The sequence below is a fragment of the Accipiter gentilis genome, chromosome 34 (assembly GCF_929443795.1).
Source record: "Accipiter gentilis chromosome 34, bAccGen1.1, whole genome shotgun sequence".
NCBI lineage: Eukaryota > Metazoa > Chordata > Aves > Accipitriformes > Accipitridae > Astur > Astur gentilis.
Window position 1 is genome coordinate 5,413,302 of NC_064913.1, and position 16,043 is coordinate 5,429,344.

General features: G+C 37.1%; 1 protein-coding gene across 2 annotated transcripts in view; it reads left to right on the forward strand.

The window, feature by feature from the left end:
- Window positions 1-16,043, forward strand: part of ZDHHC17 (zinc finger DHHC-type palmitoyltransferase 17) — a 76,510-nt gene that overhangs the window by 34,344 nt on the left and 26,123 nt on the right. For both annotated transcript variants that reach the window (XM_049792030.1, XM_049792031.1), the window contains exons 4-8: window positions 641-718; window positions 2,133-2,277; window positions 8,576-8,640; window positions 9,968-10,130; window positions 14,806-14,931. In XM_049792030.1, the coding sequence (XP_049647987.1) occupies window positions 641-718; window positions 2,133-2,277; window positions 8,576-8,640; window positions 9,968-10,130; window positions 14,806-14,931 (577 nt within the window). The remainder of the gene's footprint in view (window positions 1-640; window positions 719-2,132; window positions 2,278-8,575; window positions 8,641-9,967; window positions 10,131-14,805; window positions 14,932-16,043) is intronic.

Sequence of the window (16,043 nt, forward strand, 5' to 3'; positions counted from 1 at the left end):
CTGTTCTTGAGGGAAAACTAATTTCTAGCCCATCATTTAGAATTTTTTTTAAAATACTCAGATGTGTTTGTCCTTTGATTAGTAACAATTGAGAAGTATGTAAAAATCTTAGTACTTGGCTAAATGCATAACTTAAGCACGAGCTCTTGGAACAGTGACTTCAGCAGGGCCATTCCAGTGATAATACATGCTGCAAGTTGAATTGTATATAATTTTGCCATTTAGCCAAAATTCTCTAAATATGGTGGTCTTCTAGCAGCATATTATTTTACCATTAATTCTGTATTCTTTTTAATGCAGGAACCCCTAAATATTTCAGAAGAATCCATTTGATTAAATACTTCTGAGGTAGCGCAGTTTGTACTAATATAGATAGCAATTATTCTGTTTTACCTTAGAACCAAACTAGGAAATAGTGGCATGTTTAAAACACAGTAGGAAGCATCCCTACTCTCCCAGCCCACACCAGAAAGGCAAAAAATTGAATGTATATGTTATGACCTCTAAAAAGGAAGGCAAGGAAAGGTTCTGGTCTTCTGGTCTGTAACTGCCTGTTTTGTATAACATCAAACATGCTTACTGTGTGTCCTTTGTAGTTAACCAAGGCAAGCAATAATGTTTACTATTTCTGTTATTCCAGATACTATATATCAAAAGGGGCTATCGTTGATCAGCTTGGAGGAGATTTAAATTCTACTCCACTTCACTGGGCAACAAGGTGGGGAAAAGTCTTCTGGAATTTTCTTTTCCTGTGTTTTTTTTGCTTAATTTGGAATCTGCTACTGACTGATTTATGAAATTGCTGTATTTTATGGCAATACTTTGTACAAGAATTAATTCAGTCATTGGTAACTGAGCACACTGTGAATGTGGTATGATTGAGCTACAGGAGCTTTCAGCATATAGTTCAGTTTCTGTCTTACCTCTTTCTGATGTAGAGGAAGATGATTGCTATGATAGGAAAAGGAGTAAAGTAGAATTAGAGTCTATAGTCACCTTGGTTTACTCTTACTTTGAAGATCTTATTTTTGTCAGTCTTCTGAAGTTCAGCAACATTTGTGCAGATGGGGCTTGGGATGATTTTGTGTGACGTTGTCCTTGCAGTGTTCTATTACATGTGTGGATTTTTTTAAAGATGCACTTAAAATCAGATTTATGCTGTGGAAGATGCTCCGAGAATGGCGAATGGCTGGGAAAATTGAAGAGAGCCTTTGAGAAGTAGCTGCTCCTTCAGACAACTGCCTAGAAATAGGCATGAATGGAACACTGTCCATATTAATGTTTTAAACTGTAGACTGCAAAAGGAGACTTAGAAAATCAGCTTTTAGAACATTTAATGGATCAAAATAGTTTGTTTACTGAAGATGAGTTGCTTGTTAGCATCCCTTAAAGATTTGTAGCTTGTATATTTCTTTTTGTTACAGATCACACTCTTAAGTTCTGTGTTAATAGCACAAAAGCTTGATTGAATTTCCTGGTGTTGATAGCTGTAATCTGTTGTTCTGTGAAGCATTGTCTGAAGCTGCTTCTGACAGATTGAGAAGGTCTTTTTGCTCCTGTCAGAAACTGCGTACTGACAGTTAGGCACCCTATCTACAAGAAGGATGTGCCTATGCTCATTGTGCCAAAAAGATGCTTAAGCTTTTAATGTAGAGTAGAGGAAGTGTAGACCTTCAGTTTTCCTTTTTTTTTTCTATTTTTATTTCAGTGCTGTTTTTAATAGTAGAAAGATAAACCATATGCCCCACAAAAAGTGAGAGTATATAGCCAGTCTGGCATCTCTTAAAATAGCAGGTTTCATGTGTGGATTGGAAGAAGTCACAGTAGACTAGATTTCTAAACTAGTAACTTGGGTTTTGTTGTTGACTGGCTTTTTGCTATACGACATGCTTAAGCGAATTGCATGGGATGAGTGCATTGGCTGCACAGAATTTGATCGTATGAATGAGTTTGCTTACTCAGTTGCAGAATCAGGTCATGACAATTGTTGTTTTCAAAGTATGAGTCAAAGTGTGGAAGCTTTGGTAGTGTGATTAACTGCTAAACATATTTGTTGTATTCAAATATTCACATTTTAATATTTTTTCTTTATATAGTTATTCAGTTTGTTTTTTGTGTTTTGTTACATTTAGACAGGGTCACTTATCCATGGTTGTACAGCTGATGAAATATGGGGCAGATCCGTCGCTAATTGATGGAGAAGGATGTAGCTGTATTCATTTGGCTGCCCAGTTTGGACATACTTCGATTGTTGCTTACCTGATAGCAAAGGGACAGGTAAATTTTAAGTAATGTCATATTTAAATATAATCTACTCCAAATAAAAATAATTCAGATTCTTCTATTGTAGATTACAGTATTGATGTGCCACCTGCTAACTTAATTTTCTCTAACGGTAGTCTGAATACTTTGGCTTTAATTCATACCTGCCTAGTGTAGTATATGGAAATTTCAGCAGTTATTCTTTTACTGTTCTTTATTTCTAATGAATTTAATCTTTAAATGTTAAGAGTGACAATGATAGCAAATATTTAGAATTCTCCACAGAATCATCAGGTTATACATGGGTAAAGAATCTAATGACAAAGAGCTGTCATAGGTAATCTTTTTTACACCTCAGTCCACAACTTTTATTTATTGCTGTTACTAATTACATACATGTGTAAATAAAAAAAACCCAAACCAACCCAAAACCTTCTTGCTAGCCTCTTGCATTACTACTGGATCTGTAAAGTGTATATATAGCATGTGTATTCATTACTGTTCTCATTGTCTCCCATCCTTCATTCTGTATGACCAAAAACATGTTCACCTTTTTGCTACTCACGCTGCATTATAATTTGTAGATTTACTCAGCCACAGATATGTGCCTGAAGCACAAATTTGACTTGCTTTGTAAACCATATAGACAAGTCAAAGCCCGCTTCTCATTTTTACAGTCTTGCTAATGCTGTTCACGCACCTGTATTCTGGTTATTCTTTCAAATAGCAAGTGGGATATGATCCAATCAATGGTCAGGTAGAATATGACTATGACATCAGTGCGTTTGGTCTGTGTAAAACAAATACTAAATTTACTGCAGAAAATGGTTTGTGTCTACACATGTAAAAAAACTGCTCCATGCAGTATTCTGTTTTTATCTGAGAACTGTTTGTTAAAGCAGTATTTAGTGTATGAAGGAGTAAGCTAGGCACAAGAAGAGGCTGATCAGATATAATTGTGATTTTGTAAAAGAGAATGATTGAAGAGAAATACCTTTTCATCAGGAACAAGTTTTGTATTTTGTTCACAAATTACGTGTAATTGTATGTGGATTTTATGTTACTAGAAAAATCTTGCAGCTGTTACGCAAGTGTGAACTTGTTTAAAGCATAGCATTAATGAAATATAAATGGCCTTTAAAATGTTCTACTATGAGTATGAAATCTCCCTGTAAATGTTTGTCTTCATGTTTATATACACAGACTTGTCCTATTTATCTGAGCATGTAATACTTCAGTCCAAAAGAAGCTGTGCGTCTTTCCATGTGTACATACATAAATGCACAAAACTTGCTTTAAAATTTAAAACTTATTGTCTTGGAAACAGCTCTGCTTATCAATAGCTTTTTAAAAGGATGATTTTTATTAAATCACCTAAATGTTACCAAGTGTGCTTTTGGCATCTGTTCTGTGCTGTAAGTTCAAATTACTTTTAACAGTAATTTTTGGAAGCACTTCAAAAAGTTCAACTTTAAAATTATGTACTGATTTGTACGTTTAAAATATAGTATGTTTAAAATACAGTAATATCAACAGCATTGTAATAACAATCCCTAAACTTATAGTTCTCTAGCCATACTACGTACAACTACAGAAGCTACATGGTTTCTCTAGAATCTATGGGAAATACATGGTTTTACTTTTTATTCTTCTTTAATGAGTATATATGAGGTCATTAATCCCTTTTTTACTTTGTACCTCCTTTGTGATGCCATGATTTTGGTTGGAAACTTGAACTGCTTTTGCTTATGTGGGCTTAGCCTATATACTACTTGCAAATTGTTTTTACCTATTGTCTTTACACAGATGAGGTTCTCTTATACCCAAAGAGTAGGCTTGTCCTTAGGTTCAGAACCTAATTGTAGTATGTGTGGTAAATGACAACTAAATGAATGTCAAAATACAGGTCAGTGTAGGCTGTTGTGCTTTGTTAGTTCCGATCCTTATGCCATTGTGGAGCTGCATGATCAGAGGAGAGCTAGCTTTCAAAACTGTGTAGAGAACTGACAGGTAGATTAAGAAGTTGCTCCTGATTGCTTCTTCTCCCTTTTTGAGACAGAGCTGGAACCTAACTTCAGTGTTGCTGCTTCGCTCTCTTCCTGGGCTGCAGCAGCCAACGGTAAAATTTCTAATCTGAGGCTCGAGTCCAGTCCTCTAGCTACTGGAGTGCAGGGTAGGGGAAGAACTCTTGGCCAGATGCCCTCTGACCTTGGTTGGAAGTGAACCCACTTTCATGCCAGCAAGTGCTACTCGGCCAAGAGGCAGCAGTGGCTGATAGCAGTTGCTTTTTATTTAGTCATGTCTCTTACTGAGTTTTGAGAGATGAATACCTGACTGTATCATAACTTGCTCGTGTTTATGTCAGTAGGTTGCCTGGGTCAAAATCAAGCCTGGGACAAGCACACGATCTAAATATAATCAGATAGCAAGTAACAGAATCTGTAGCACAGTTCAAGTTTGGGTAAGATCATTATTATAAAAAAAATGCAAGAAGAAACCCAAACCTGAAAAGAGCTTGAAGGCATTTAATAATATTCAAAATTGGTACTTGTACTACTTGACTGCTTGACGCTGTGCTTACACTACTTAAAAAAGCCAAAGACATATCAGGGCCTAGCATACACAAACATGTCGCCCCGTAATAAGATATGGATATGGTATATCGGATGGTTGAATAATGTGTTCTCATCCTGTGGCATGTGTGAGAACTTACTTCAATCACAGGTAATGAGTGACTATAAAGCTGCTAGTAGGGTAAAATCACATTGTAAGAAATATTCTGGAGCTAAAATCATAGTTTAGCTATTTCATACTCATAGTTTAACTATCACTTTCATAGTTTATCACTTATTCATTGAGTATGTTTTTTTATTTATTCTCAAGAGTTGCAATTTTATGTGTCAACTAATGTCCCCAGCTATATAAGGGCCGCCTTCTGGGCTATGGTGTAGGAGTAGTTGGCATCTAGGTGGAGAGATGCCACTGTGGTACGAGCAGCCTTGGTTGCTTTGGTGCTGCAGCCCGTGAGCAGTCCTCCTAAGCACTGCTACTGTTGGTGCTGTGGATCATATTCTCTGCTGGGCTCAGGACACTGAACCAAGTCTTTATTTCCTAGACTCAACCTGCAGCACGTTACTTACAGAATTATAAGTCTGGTTGTGTTTCTTCCTCATGATTGTCAGAACTGATTCTGCATTTGATGGACTAGAGTATTTCAGAATAGAGTTTTTGTTGTTTGAAAGAACAAGGTAGGTTCAGTTCTGTGTGTTACCTTGCTTGATGAGCTGCCTGTCAATCCACACTTGCTTCATTCTGCAAGAATCCTACAAAATTTCTGCTTCCAGTGGATAACTAGCACATGTCCTAAATTAGGAAATGTTTTCAGCCTTAAATCCTCCTTCCTGATAAATCTTTTTTACTATATGCTTTTAAATATGTCATTTCTTTAGAAACCCCTTTCCCTGGGCAGCAGTCCATGTGAAAGAGATCTTTTCCTTATGGAGAACAGAATTCTGAACAAGGGTGTGATGAGTCTTTCTATGAAGGTCTGTGTTTTGCGAAACAACCAGTAATGTTTCTAAAGAGGATCAAATTCCTGGTCCCTTTCTGTGCAATTTAATGCACTTCTAAGTGGAATCTCTTGATGCTTTTTGTGCTTTTGAAAAGGCCGTATTGTATCACAGTAGTGGTTTGCCCATTGCTTGTTAAATGTCCTGGTAAACCTAAATGCTGTACTGATCTTTAGCTGCTATTCAGAATCCTACCTTGTCAGCTATATTGCTTTCAGAAAGTACTGTTAAGTAGCAGAATAGTTGCTACAGCTCCTTTACATGCAGGAAGCTCTTTCTCCCCTCTATTTTCACCTTTCCAAAGCTTTTTGTGGAATCTTGTATTAGTGTCCTAGGATTAAGTCTGGTTATCTTTGCATATGCAAAGCTGTTCTCTTTTGGAACCAGAGTTGTTCTATTTCAGAAACAAGTGAAAAATTTGCCTGTTGTAATTCACAGAGTTCACACTCGAATACATACAGATGGTAGCAGTATGTACAATTTTTGATCCTTATGTTCACTTATTGTTGAAATCTTTGGTTCTTGCAGTACTCTTACTGTGCCTAACAGCATAGATACACACCTTCATGAGCATTATCAGATTGACCTGTCACTGAATGTCAAACAAGAAATTAATGCTAAAATGCCTGTTGGTGCACACCAGAACAGAAGAACAGTCTCCTAATACATACCTGTTGCTGAAAGTTTGCTTTTTTTGCCTCAGCCCTTTGGTAAAAAGCAGCAACAGACATAACTCCTTTGTGAAATATCCCACTCATCGTGTGGTTGTGGTAATGATCTGGCAAAATAACAAAGAATTTTTGATGAGAAGTTTGTTAGAGCATGTGTCTGCTATCCACAACTATGTCATCTTTGTTGGGTCTGTATAACAGTATGTAAGTCAATCTTAGTTGCTTTGCCTCTTGTTAAAGTTTCTTTGAAAAGGGATCTGCCTCAGCCCACGATGTAGCTTAATATGAGCAATAGCAGTAGCCTGACTAGGTAATTTATGTGCAGGGAATAGTCTGGAGCTCATGGCTGCTTTTTTTTCCTCTTTTTTTCTTTTTCCTTTAGCTGAGTGTCACTTTGTGTGCAAAGTGTACTTTTGATTTGTCAGGTGGAATCACTGAAGGAATCGTTTTACTTACGTCCAGGCAATCAAGTCCCTGCTGTCACGAAGAATTGCTTTTCTATATGAAATCTAAAGATGAAGGAGTGATTGTTCATGTTACAGTAATTTGTACAATCTTTGTACAATCTTCAAAATATGTTGTTCACACAGTGGGACCTGTGAATCAAAGTCGTGCTTCTCAAGGATGAATGAACTTGAGGTTAGGCTGCAGTTCTAATTTCCTTCACGACCTCAACAACGGGAGGTTAAAAGGAGTGTCAATGGTTGCAAAGTCCTAGTAGGCTCAAAAGGATCTAATCTACACAAGTACTGTGGGCAAACAGGCTTGGATCCTGGTGTCAATGCATGTAACTCTTTTCTGAACAAACAATACAATAAAGTTCTCTTTCCTCTCCATCAACTGTTTTTTAAATTTTGGCTTTTTTCTTCTTTTAATTAAACAACAGAGTAAAACCTCAGAAATGTCAAGTTACCTGCAGGCTAGAGATGCTTTAAAAGCAATTATTTGGAAGAACTAAATTGGATTTTCTGGAAAATTTTTGCCTGGGTCAGGCTAGCACCTCTGTGAGTGGATCCCAGGCTGCTGGGCATTTGGCAGACTACTGAAGCAGAGAAGAAAGTTCTGGGAGTGATAAAGCAACTTTTTGGGTTTCTGTCAGTAGTTTCTGTAGCAAAAAAACTATTGAAACACTTTCAACCTAATTTTCCTAGTGAGGACTGAGTGGAGTAGCATAGGTGATACTGACATAGCTCTATTGCCTCCTAAGGAAAACTGTTCAGGTCAGTTAGCTTAGAGTAATTTTGTTAGTGGTCTGTGGAACTTACCCAAATGTGCTGAGAATCTAATCTGCCTCGATGTATTTAGGGAATTACCAACTCCTGTGTTAGTGAGGCAGGGATCTATAACATGAAAAAATTCTGGAGGGATTAGATCCTTTCTGATGGATCTAAGAGAATTGTCTGGATGGTGCTGTTTTGTCATTCTGTGGCTATGTTCTGTTAAATGTAAATTTTTTTTTTATTTATTTTTAGCTATCATTTTAGCCACCACTTGATTATAAATCAGTTTTGCTTCTGGGTAGGTTGTTTTTATTAATGGCTTTTGTTTAAACTTAAAAATTTTTTGGCATCCATTAACTTGCTATCCAGATGTGTAAATACCTTTGGAACTGAGTGAACTAAGGCAGATTGCTTTGCAAGTGGAAGAATAGATGCAGCTGGCATTCAGTAGGATGTAGGATTCAGGCTATGTTATTTATATTAATTTATCAAGTATTTTATTAAACATTGGTGCATTATTTTAGTTTTCTTCTGCTTTTTAGTGCAATAGTATACCATCTCTATATATCTTTTATGTTGAAGATTAATAGTAAGATAGAAATGAATAGTCTTACAGAATGACTGTTCCCTAGTTTCCAAAATAGATTGGAATGGTTATATTTTTGCAATGGTGGTGTTAATGTTTGTTTCCATTTTTTAAATACTACTTTATTATGTACTGAAAGCTTGCCAGCTTTTTTCCAATTCAGTTGGTTAGTCTGAAAATACTGCTTCTCATTGCAAACCTTGTATCTACTAGATCTTGAGCCTGATTACTTATGTCACCAGCTTTTTTTTTCTTTTCCTTTTTTAGGATGTAGATATGATGGATCAAAATGGAATGACACCTTTAATGTGGGCAGCTTACAGAACGCATAGGTAATATCTCACTGCAGTTTTGACTTTCTGTTGATGTTAACTAAGCAGCATATAGTAGTGACTGGTTTTGATGTTTTGAAAGTTTTTTCTCATTTAACTTGTCAGTGTTCTTTACACAGTTGCCACTTTATCTTTCTTCATTTATGATTGTTGTGCGTTAACCCCAGTAAGCAGCTCAGCCCCATGCAGCCACTTGCTCACTCCTGCCCAGCAGGATGGGGAGGAGGAGAGTCAGGAGGGTAGTAAAAGTGAGAAAACTCATGGGTTGAGATAAAGACAGTTTAATAGATAAAGCAAAAGCCATGCACCCAAGCAAAGGAAAGTAAGGAATTCATTCACTGCTTCCCATCGGCAGGCAGGTGTTCAGCCATTTCCAGGACAGCAGGGCTCCATCCCCTCTAACGGTTACTTGGGAAGGCAGATGCCATAACTCCAAATGTCCTTCCTTCCTCCTCCTTTCCCCCAGCTTTTATTGCCTATCATGCCATTATCTGGTGCGGAATTTCTTTTTGGTCAGTTGGGGTCAGCCGCAGGACAGCGTGAGAAATGGAAAAGGCCTTGATGCTGTGTAAGCACTGCTCAGCTGTAGCTGGAACACAGGTGTGTTATCAACACCATTTTGGTCACAAATCCAAAACGCAGCACCATAGGAGTTACTATGAAGAAGATTAACTTGATCCCAGCCAAAATCAGTACAATGACCTCTTCAAGAGAGAGGAGGATATGCAGAAGTACTCACTAATATGAACTTCTAGTTTACAAAGTAAATCTTCCTATGGGGATGACTGGGAAAAGTTGGTGTAAAATAACACTCCTCCAAAGAGCAAATTTGTCTGAATTAGATTCCTGCTCGGAGGAGCCTATTTCCATTGATTGTTGAGAGGAACATAGACTAGCTTTAACGAATACCTACCATTACGAGCATTATCATCCTATTTTATTTTCATCTTTTGGAATATAAAGTGGAAATACAACATGTTTTGAACTTTGATTATTATCTGCCAAGTATATAATCATGTGCATGCTTTTACAAATCTGTTAATACTGTTAGGTTTTGGAAAACGTGAAAATAGAATTGTATAATAAATGTTTCATGGCATCCCAGAACAAGCTGTCTTACTGAGCTCCTTTAAAAGTCAACAGAATTGTGGTTGCTGTTTGGGGCAAAAGAAGTTGAGCCATTCATAATCATGGGCAAAAAATGTCACTTTGCTACTACATAGTGTCGCTGATCAATGGTCTTTGTAGAAATTGAACTCATTAACAGTTAAGTTGGTATGTATTTGAGTTCATCTTCTGTAGATCTAACAAGAATTTTCTTTTCTAGTGTGGATCCAACCCGATTACTACTTACATTTAATGTTTCTGTTAATCTTGGAGACAAATATCACAAAAACACAGCATTGCATTGGGCTGTGCTAGCAGGAAATACTACAGTTATTAGCCTTCTATTAGAAGCTGGAGCTAATGTTGATGCTCAAAATATAAAGGTAAACACTTGGTCTGTTTTTATTGTAAGTGGTTTGAGGCAGAAATAATAGAGCCTATGATAAATCTCAAGAATAGATTATTGTGGTGGGTATGGTGGGATCATGAAGATGAAGCAAAAGCCATGCCATTAATATTTAATATGGGAATCAGTTTTTCTTAGCAGTGGTGCATAACCACTAAATCTGCACCTTCAAAAGCACTCATGTAAATAAATTACCAACGGTTATGTGCAAATATATATGGGAGTGGGGTGTGCAATTAGACCGCCTGTGTGAAGACCTGTGCATTTGGATGCAAAATTGGAAATATGACTGGATGTCTTCTACTTAAGTTCTGGGGTGACTGTCTGTCTGTTGGAGTGAGAAGTGAGACATTTCTGTCCTCTTCCAGAGAGATGATAGATGCTCTAGTATATCTCCCAGTGGCAGTAAGGAAGTTGAAGGCCTAAAAATACCAGTAGGAATAAAATACGAAAATGGGCTCTTTTTTGCATCAGAACTTTAAGCTGCCTGATTATTCTCCCAGAACCTCTTAACAATGAAGCTAGGTTCAGCAGTAACAGAACCCCTCTCTAGCATATGTTAGGCCTGCCAAGCAGCTGTTCGAATGTTTGCCACAGCCTTGGAGTCTGTAAGAGCTTCTCCAGGAGTGGGAGGTGCACCTAGTGAATGTGGGTTTGTCCTTTGCCTCCAGACTATTCTATATATCAAATTAGGTGCACTTTACCACCCAAGATGTTTCTTCTGTGGTGTCAGAGAAGTCACTTTTAGAAAAAGAATTCTCTGCTCAAGTTCTCTGCAACTATTTGTATTTTCCATTTATATGAGTGTTACAGGTGGAGTGGTTACATTGGAAAATACAGCTGTAAATCTACATTTTATAAATATTTAATACTTAATTAAATTTATTTGACCTTTTACCATTTTTCCTACTGATTAAGATGGCCAGGGCCTATTTTGCTTGGCCACAAGTGATAGAAATATGCTAAAAAAATTAAAATATATATATATATACACTTCCATTTTCTTGAACAGCACGGAACAGCCTTTTTAAGGGTGCAGTCAAATTTTGCTAGTCGCTTTCTTGGTCCTACATCCACAACAGAATATCAGAAATACTGATGATCATGAATGAAAACTCATTAGAAAACTCACATGGCTTTTCACGTGTTTAAAACAAATCAACTAGCCTCTTGCATGTGCTGGTGTGAATATATAATAATTATTCCTGGTCTGTAAGGTCAGTCGTGTGGATGAATTATGCTTCTAGTATCGCTTCTTGTAAACGGTTGAAAAGCTTTTTTCTATGCCACCTAGTGTTAAAAATTAAAGTATTTTTGTGGAAAAAAAAATCAGTGTGTTATACCCTGCTTCCCTTGGCAGACTGATTAGTGTGATTAGAGTTTTCAAGTCATCACCTTACCTATATTTCTGAACTCTTATGAAATCCACAATAAAAGCTCATATGTTTGGCCTAATGAAAAAGTATCTGCTAGCCTGAAGCAGTTCATGGTCTCTCCTTCTTTATTGACAGACAGCAGCAGTCAGTAGAAAAAGAGGGTTTTGAACCTGCTGGATCATGATATCTTTCCAGTCATGCCAGAAGACGTGTGCTTGGTTTCATTAACCACTGCCTGCCTTCTGCAGTGGAGCCTAAGTTTCTTGTATGCCATCCCAAGTTTCTAGGATCTTCAGAGGATCAAAATCATTTTAGCAGTGGCAATTTTGCCATCCTGCCAGTGGCTTTGTAACAGATGCTGATTTGGGTGATAGTAAACATACAGGAAACATAAGAATTTGGTTGATTTTTTTTTTTTATAGGTATATAGAAACTCAGTTTTGTGCTTCTCCTTTGACTGTTCAGCAAAAAAATTTTCTTTGAGCCAAAACCTGCTGGTTAAGTGTCTGGCTCATGTTTCTTCAGAAATAACAGGAATTGTGAAAGGCTCCTTTCTTGATGCAGTCACTTCCAGATTTCTGCAGCACTATCTAGTGAGGTCCTTTTCTCAGATAGCCCATGGAATTGACCAAGAACGGTGGTAAGACAGCTCAGGTTAAAGAAATATATTGGCTGAAAGCCATTCATCTTTTTCAAATTACGAAGTGGCTGAAACATTAGGTGCGAGCTTTGACCTTGTTACCAGCTCTCGGCAGTCTGTGTTAGAAATGCGCATGCTGCTGGCTGCCTAGGTTCGGAACAAATTGGAACCAGCCATATCAGTAAGGTGCTCTTTTTACTTTGCATGACAGTTTGAGAAGTATATGAACAATAGCACTCTTATTCTAGAATAAATCTTGATACAAGCAGTGGGTTTTGTCCTGGTTTGTGTTATTTGTCCTCTTTATATTATATTGTACAAGAAAATAATGCTTTTCTTTTGGTAGTAAGATACTTTCTTTTTCCTTATTGAGAACTGGATTACAGTTGGAGTTGGAAGCTGCTTTTTAGTAGTCAAAATAAAGTGGTTTTTTTGTTTGGTGTGGTTTTTTTTTTTTTTTTTTTTTTTTTTTTTTTTTGTTAAGGAAATTACCTTGCCATACCAGTAGACAGATTGGGCAGATGAGGGATGAGGACAGGATTTCACAGAGTCATCTTATCACTGGGGGGTCAGGGGGGGAACCTTTAAATTTTATTTAAATATGAGGAGAATCTCCTTTTTTCTAGAGTGATAGAGACCTAAAAGAGCTTTTATGGTTTAAGGAAGATTTTTATTTTTTTAAATCTGTTAACAAATCATTGAATGAACTGTAGATGTAGTTTCTTGATTATGCAGTATATCTGTAGGCTTGTCTGTGGAAGTCTACATGTAAAGTTCCCTATGGTAATTACTCTTCAGATTATTCTTTCTATCTAAACACTTTGAATATATACTACTGAAGCCTTATCGCTTGCTGGCAAACTAAGTGTGTTACTAGATTAAGTTCCCTGATTATTTTTTTTTCTTTCTAAGCAAATCGGCTATCCATCACCCCTGTGAATATAAGGAAAATATTAAAATGGCCAGATGATGAGAAGCATAGTCAAAGACTTCTTTAAAGCTCCCTCAATCTTTTTATCTAGGCAGTTCCTAGGTGTCTCATGGCCCTCTAGTGGAAGGGATGCTCAGCTGGACCCCAAGACAACTTCAGGATTTACTTGGGAGATCAACTCCCAGAGGGGATTGCTTGTCCACAGGTAATCTTTACAGTCGAGATATATAAGGTGATATTAAAACAGCATCATCTCTGGAGTTTTCCAGATATTAGCAATTCAAGATGCTATTAAATTTGTGATGAAGCAGGCACCGTAGTTTGATTTCAGGCATTTCTGTTGAGGATGGAGTTAACTTAATCTGTTTCTTAAACATCTGGCTAAACAATTTTGAATCCAAGTTAAGTCAAAAGGTTATTCTTTTTTTAACTGATTTTGCTAGTTAAACTTCTCGCACAGGAGTGCAAGATCCTGTTAAGCGGCAAAAAGCTTCACTTCATAATCTGTAGTCTGTGCGATCTAGTCTCCTTTAAGAGGTTTGGAGCAAGATTTCAAAGGCAAAACTGACAGTTAAGTACTCAATTCCCATTGTCTTTCTATGGGATATAGGTAGCTAACTGTACTCTTTAATCTTTGAAATCTCTTCTGTCTATAGTAATTATTGCCCTTTCTGGGTAATTTCAGTTTCTGGTACCTGTCTCACTTTTTTTTTAGGAGGGGGCCGAGCGATGGAGGATTCAGCCATTTTTCAAGCCTCCATGAATGGTTTGTTTAGGAGGGGAGTTAACTCCAGTAGAAGAGAGGAGGAGTCAAATGCAAAACTGAAGCTGGAGGTACCTGCAATTGGTTGTCTCTTGCCTCCTCTATAATTTTAGACCCAGTCAATAACTTTCACTTAGCTCTCTTCCTAAATGTTTAGAAAGCAATAAAATCAAATCAGTTTGGCAGGCACCTTTGGCCCCTGTATCCCTCTTTCTTTTGCTTTGTCTGTCAGTCCTCTCTGAAAGTAGGGAAAGAGAAAGCATGGACCGTTGCTGGCTTAGCAGCCAAAGTATATGAAGCACAAGCTAAGCATAAAAGCTCAGAGTTTTGGAATAAGTTGGACATGAGCAATCAGTTTATTCTTTCCTGTTTTCTTCCTAGGACTTCCATAACTGAGATTAATATAAGAACATTAAGCTTGTGGAAAAAGTTCCTTATAGAAACGTTCCATGATATTAGTAACTTCGGTCTGCCAAAAAGGCAAAGGATTATCTGACAAGTCAGGCTTTAGACTGGGAGAGTTTCCATGATCCAGTGGGTCACAAGTTCTTATTCTTTGCTTGATTTCTGCTGCCTGTCAATAGCTGAGGGGGAAGCACAGTCTTTCATTTACAGACTAGTAGACTGTGTAGAACAGTGAAATGTAGATGTGTTATGCCAAAGGCAACAATTATTGCTATGTCAGGACATACATATTGTCAGGATCACACATTTAATATTCTACTACTTGTCCACGCATGTATAGTTATGAGAGAGTGAAAAAGACGAAAAGGAATGAATGATGTTTGGTGTCAAGTAAGCTGCAGAGCAAAAAGTATGCAAGAGCGTAGCTTAATCTGATCTAAAATGTATTATTTTTACCTGCCAATATTCTGTTTCAAAAGTGCTCTGAATGCATTTTATTTTTAAATTGGATGTTTCCCACTTTTATACTCTTGGCAGGGAGAATCACCACTTGATCTAGCAAAACAGAGGAAAAACGTTTGGATGATCAATCACCTACAGGAAGCAAGACAGGCAAAGGGATATGACAGTCCATCCTTTCTGAGAAAACTAAAAGCTGATAAGGTAAGTAGTAGTATAACACGTAAATCAATATTACTGCTGCTGTTGGTTTGGGGGCCTGTGTGTTTGTTTAAGGTAAGCAGTTCAGTACTGTGGTTTCCCCATGTTTCAGTTTTGGGAAAAGCCTTTTTGTTATGACAAAAGTAATTGCAAAAGAAAAAAAATAAAAATCTTTGTCCAAGGCAGGAGGAGAGAAAACCCTAAGCCTCCACACAATTACCTTTAGCTTTTGTTCTAACTAAATGTCAGGAAAGTACCAAGTGGTCTGGTATTGTTGGGGATAGCCGAGACTTTCACAAAGCTGAATCTCAAGTGTCTCAGGAAAGAAGCATTTTAGATATCCTGAACTCTGATCTCCTCTCTAATTATGCAGTGTTTTGAGTTGAATGAAAGCAGCAGTCAATCTTGGCAGTATGATGTAATATATGAATCTCTAATGTGGAGGCCTTTTTCTTCTCAGGTTATTACTTAACACTGTAGATAGGAGGAGACAAGAAATGAGGGTATAAAGGGTAACGTGTTGCTCTAGCATGAAGACCTGTCTACCTGCCTATAGTTTGAGAACTTGCATAGAGTTAATATTTTCTTATCATGCAGAGTGTTGTGCTGGATATTAAGTATTGCTATCACTGATTTCTTATAACTTCTTGATTTAAAGATACATTGCATCTTGATGATTAAAGCACTGTGCTTTAATCTTGTGGTAATATAATAATGCAGTGATTATTGACTTTAAGTGATTTGTGCATTGTGTTATGTGTACATGTGCATTGTGACTGTGCTTTGAATATCTGGAAAGGATTCAGTGTCTTAATCAGGAATTGTACCCACATAGTATAAGACAATAAAAGGTTCTGTCTTCATAGATGCTTCAGTATGACTTTGTTCCATAATTTCAGTCTTTAAAGTTCACTGAGATTGCCATGTGCTGTGTAGTAGTTTATACACTTAAATTCTTAAAAATTGTATACACTTAGATTCTTAAAAAAGAGGTACTGTTGCCTTTATTCTGGATTAACAGTAAAGTCTCTAAAAGGCAGTTCTTTTAAAAACAAATAAAATTATTGATTTGTTATAAAATTTTAGTAGGATTCTTTCTTGTCCATATATTGGAG